This window comes from Geospiza fortis, unplaced genomic scaffold (assembly GCF_000277835.1).
Source record: "Geospiza fortis unplaced genomic scaffold, GeoFor_1.0 scaffold375, whole genome shotgun sequence".
NCBI lineage: Eukaryota > Metazoa > Chordata > Aves > Passeriformes > Thraupidae > Geospiza > Geospiza fortis.
Genome location: NW_005054641.1, coordinates 156,510 through 160,552, shown reverse-complemented (window position 1 = coordinate 160,552; position 4,043 = coordinate 156,510). Strand labels below are relative to the sequence as shown.

At 45.7% G+C, this 4,043-nt stretch overlaps 2 protein-coding genes across 2 annotated transcripts in view; one reads left to right on the top strand and one right to left on the bottom strand.

Moving 5' to 3' along the window:
- Positions 1-3,114, bottom strand: part of ILF2 (interleukin enhancer binding factor 2) — a 4,523-nt gene extending 1,409 nt beyond the window's left edge. Inside the window, exons 1-7 of the mRNA XM_005430482.2 lie at positions 2,989-3,114; positions 2,691-2,768; positions 1,966-2,068; positions 1,809-1,874; positions 945-1,061; positions 781-859; positions 1-62 (exon numbers count right to left, since the gene is read on the bottom strand). The exon at positions 1-62 is cut by the window's left edge and continues 23 nt beyond it. Coding sequence (XP_005430539.1) covers positions 1-62; positions 781-859; positions 945-1,061; positions 1,809-1,874; positions 1,966-2,068; positions 2,691-2,768; positions 2,989-3,087 — 604 coding nt within the window. The 5' untranslated portion in view covers positions 3,088-3,114. The remainder of the gene's footprint in view (positions 63-780; positions 860-944; positions 1,062-1,808; positions 1,875-1,965; positions 2,069-2,690; positions 2,769-2,988) is intronic.
- NPR1 (natriuretic peptide receptor 1) overlaps positions 3,109-4,043 on the top strand; it is a 17,098-nt gene continuing 16,163 nt past the window's right edge. Inside the window, exon 1 of the mRNA XM_031064833.1 lies at positions 3,109-3,168. Within this exon, the coding sequence (XP_030920693.1) occupies positions 3,109-3,168 (60 nt within the window). The remainder of the gene's footprint in view (positions 3,169-4,043) is intronic.

Sequence of the window (4,043 nt, the reverse complement as noted above, 5' to 3'; positions counted from 1 at the left end):
GCGGTTCAAAGCCGGGGAAGCAAATCCTCAGGTCCTTGAGCAGCCGGATCAGAACCTTCACCCTGGAGCAGAGGCACGAGGAGGCTCAGGCCCACACCAGGACTGCTCTCCGTGTTCTTGGGAATGGGGATCTGGATCCAGATGGCGGATCTGGATCCAAAAGGAAGATTTGGATCCAGAAGGACAATCTGGATCCAGAACCAGGATTGGGATCTAGAACCAGGATTATGATCTAGAACTAGGATTAGGATCTATAAAGAGGATCTGGATCCAGTCCAGAAGGATTAGGATCCAGAACCAGGATTAAGATCTAGAACTAGGGTTAGTATCCAGAAGGAGGATTTGGACCCAGAACAAGCATCTGGACCCAGAATGAGGATCTGAACCCAGATTGAGGATCTGAACCCAGATTGAGGATCTGGGCCCAGATTCAGACCCAGACTGAGGATCCAGACACAGATGGAGGATCTGGACCCAGATTGAGGATCCAGACCCAGACTGAGGATCTGCACCCAGACTGAGGATCCAGACCCAGATTCAGGACTCAGACCCAGATTGAGGATTCAGACCCGGAATGAGGATCTGGACCCAGAAGGAGGATATGGATCGAGAATGAAGGTCTCGATCCAGAAGGAGGATTCGGACCCAGATTGAGCATCTAGACCCAGACTCAGGATTCAGACCCAGACTGAGGATCTGAACCCAGATTCGGGATCCAGACCCAGACTGAGGATCTGTCCCCAGCCCCAGGATCCGTCCCCAGCCCCGTCCCTCACTCACGTGGACTGCGAGGCGTTCTCCTCGAACCACCGCGCGTGCCGGATGGCGGCCAGGGCGCTCTGCAGCACCTTGATGTCCACTGCAAGGAGCAGAAATTCCCAGTTTCCCCAGTCCCCCCGTGGCACCGTGGGTGCTCCGGGCAGGCAGCAGGGCCGGATACCCACGGTGCAGCTCCGGGTCCAGCTTGCGCAGGTTGGGCGGCACCGTGGTGATCAGGATCTTCACCGTGGCGTCGGCTGAGCTGATCTCAAAGCCGGTCTCGTTGGTCAGCATGGTCAGGACTGTGGGGAAAGAGCAGGAGTTGCGTCTGGAGGGATCAGGAATGTCCGTGGATCACAGCCAGGACCACTCCAGAATGCGGCCTTGTCACTGCAGGACGTGAAACAGCACGAGCGCACACAGCGCTGCTCTGAAGGGGAAGGAAAAAGGGAAGTTTAATTTCTGACTCCAGAAAATAAATTCTGACGCCAAAATTTACCTGTCACAATGCCAAATTTTACCTGTCACAATGCCAAATTTTACCTGTCACAATCCCAAATTTTACCTCTTACAATCCTAAATTTTACCTGTCACAATGCCAAATTTTACCTGTCACAATCCCAAATTTTACCGCTTACAATCCCAAATTTTACCTGTTACAATCCCAAATTTTACCTGTTACAATCCCAAAATTTACCTGTGAAAATCTCAAAATTTACCTGTGACAATCCCAAATTTTACCTCTTACAATCCCAAAATTTACCTGTTACAATCCCAAATTTTACCTGCTAAAATCTCAAAATTTACCTGTTACAACCCCAAAATATTTGTAGTTTACCAACAGTCCATCAGATTCCTCCTCTTCCATAAAGGAATGCAAAACAATGAGTTTTTTACAGAAAGCATGTGAGGAAGTTCGTTGCAAGAACGTCAACATCAGAAGGCTTAAAAAAATCTTAAAAAAAATCTTAAAAAATCTTTAAAAATCTTAAAAAAATCTTTAAAAAAATACTTAAAAATCTTAAAAAATCAGGGTGACACGGCCTCACCTTCGCTGGGGTCCTGCGCTCTCAGGCTCTCCACCACCTTGTTCCCCAAGGCTGCCACGGCTTCCACTGGGAAAAAGAGAAGGAAAAGGAGGAAGAGGAGGGTTGGAGGAAGGCCTGGCACCACAGGTTGCTGTGATCCCGCCCTGGTGGCACTCACAGGTGGGCAGGATCTTCAGGATCACCACCAGGTCTGCCACGTTGTGCCCCGTCGTCATCGTGCCCTTCTTGTAGGAGCCCACCTGGCGAACCTCCTCGATTTGCTGGCGGAAAAACAACCCAAAAATCCCAGGAATTCAACCCAAAATCCACGTTTGTGGGCTCAGCATTGAGCCTTAACCCACCCTGTAGGAACCCTCCTGGCAAACCACCAGAAAAACCCAAAATCCCAGGAATTCAACCCAAAATCCACATTTGGGGGCTCAGCATTGAGCCTTAATCTCCCCCAAGTTCTTGTAAGAGCCCACCTGGAAAATCTCCTCGATTTGCTGGTGGAAAGACCCAAAATCCCAGGAATTCAACCCAAAATCCACGTTTGTGGGCTCAGCATTGAGCCTTAACCCACCCTGTAGGAACCCTCCTGGCAAACCACCAGAAAAACCCAAAATCCCAGGAATTCAACCCAAAATCCCAGGAATTCAACCCAAAATCCACATTTGGGGGCTCAGCATTGAGCCTTAATCTCCCCCAAGTTCTTGTAAGAGCCCACCTGGAAAATCTCCTCGATTTGCTGGTGGAAAAACCCCAAAATCCCAGGAATTCAACCCAAAATCCACGTTTTGGGGTCTCAGCATTGAGCCTTCACCCACCCTGGGCCAGGAGCATCTCCCAGCCCCACCACTCTGGGCCTCACCCTGGAGCTTTTTCCCCAAGCTCTGCACTCACCACCTCAAACGTTCCCGGTGCCACGATTAAATTGTCGATGACGTTGTTGATCTTGGTCACCAGGGACAGGATGGAAGCCTGCAAAGGAAAATTTGTTGATCTTGGTCACCAGGGACAGGATGGAAGCCTGCAAAGGAAAACCATCCAGGAACAATCCCATTTGCAGAGCACGAAATCCGCATTATCCCCCGCAGCGCTGATTGCAGACAACCAATTCATTTTTAGGCTATTCCTGAGGAAGTCTGGATCCCCCCAAAGGCCGAATGTCGAGGATTTGGGGGAGTTTTGGGCACGGCACCTGCTCGGCAGCGGTGGGAGCCAGGTCCTGGTTCCTCTTGAGCAGCGCCTCGCTGAACGCCGTCTCATCGGCAGCGGGCTTCACGCGGGGAAACGCCATCTCACACTGCAACAGGACACAATGGCAGCTGCAGCTCGCCCTCCCGGCTCCGGCAGCTGCCGCCCAGAGCGCTTCGGTAAGGTCAATAAAGAGTTTATTACGTTTAATCAAGAATTCCTTAAGTTTAGTAAAGAATTTCTGAAGTTTAATGTGGAATCTCTTAAATTAACTCGTTCGATCCCCGTGGTCTGCAGCCACAGCAGTGACCTGTCCAGAGGGGGTTATTAGGTTTAATAAAGATTTTATTAGGCTTAATAAATAACTTTAAAAATCTATTTTAAAATTCATTAATTAAAAAATTCATTAATAAGAAAATAAAGAATCTATTAAATTCACTCGTTCAATCCCCGTGGTCTGCAGCCACAGCAGTGACCTGTCCAGAGGGGGTTATTAGGTTTAATAAAGATTTTACTAGGCTTAATAAATAACTTTAAAAATCTATTTTAAAATTCATTAATTAAAAAATTCATTAATAAGAAAATAAAGAATCTATTAAATTCACTCGTTCAATCCCCGTGGTCTGCAGCCACAGCAGTGACCTGTCCAGAGGGGGTTATTAGGTTTAATAAAGATTTTATTAGGCTTAATAAATAACTTTAAAAATCTATTTTAAAATTCATTAATTAAAAAATTCATTAATAAGAAAATAAAGAATCTATTAAATTCACAGGTTCAATCCCCGTGGTCTGCATTTAATAAAGATTTTATTAGGCTTAATAAATAACTTTAAAAATCTATTTTAAAATTCATTAATTAAAAAATTCATTAATAAGAAAATAAAGAATCTCTTAAATTCACTCGTTCAATCCCCGTGGTCTGCAGCCACAGCAGTGACCTGTCCAGAGGGGTTTATTAAGTTTATCAAAGAATTTATTAAGTTAAATAAATATTTTTAAAATGTATTTTTAAATGTATTAATTAAAAATTAATTAAGTTAAAATTTTATTAATAAGAAA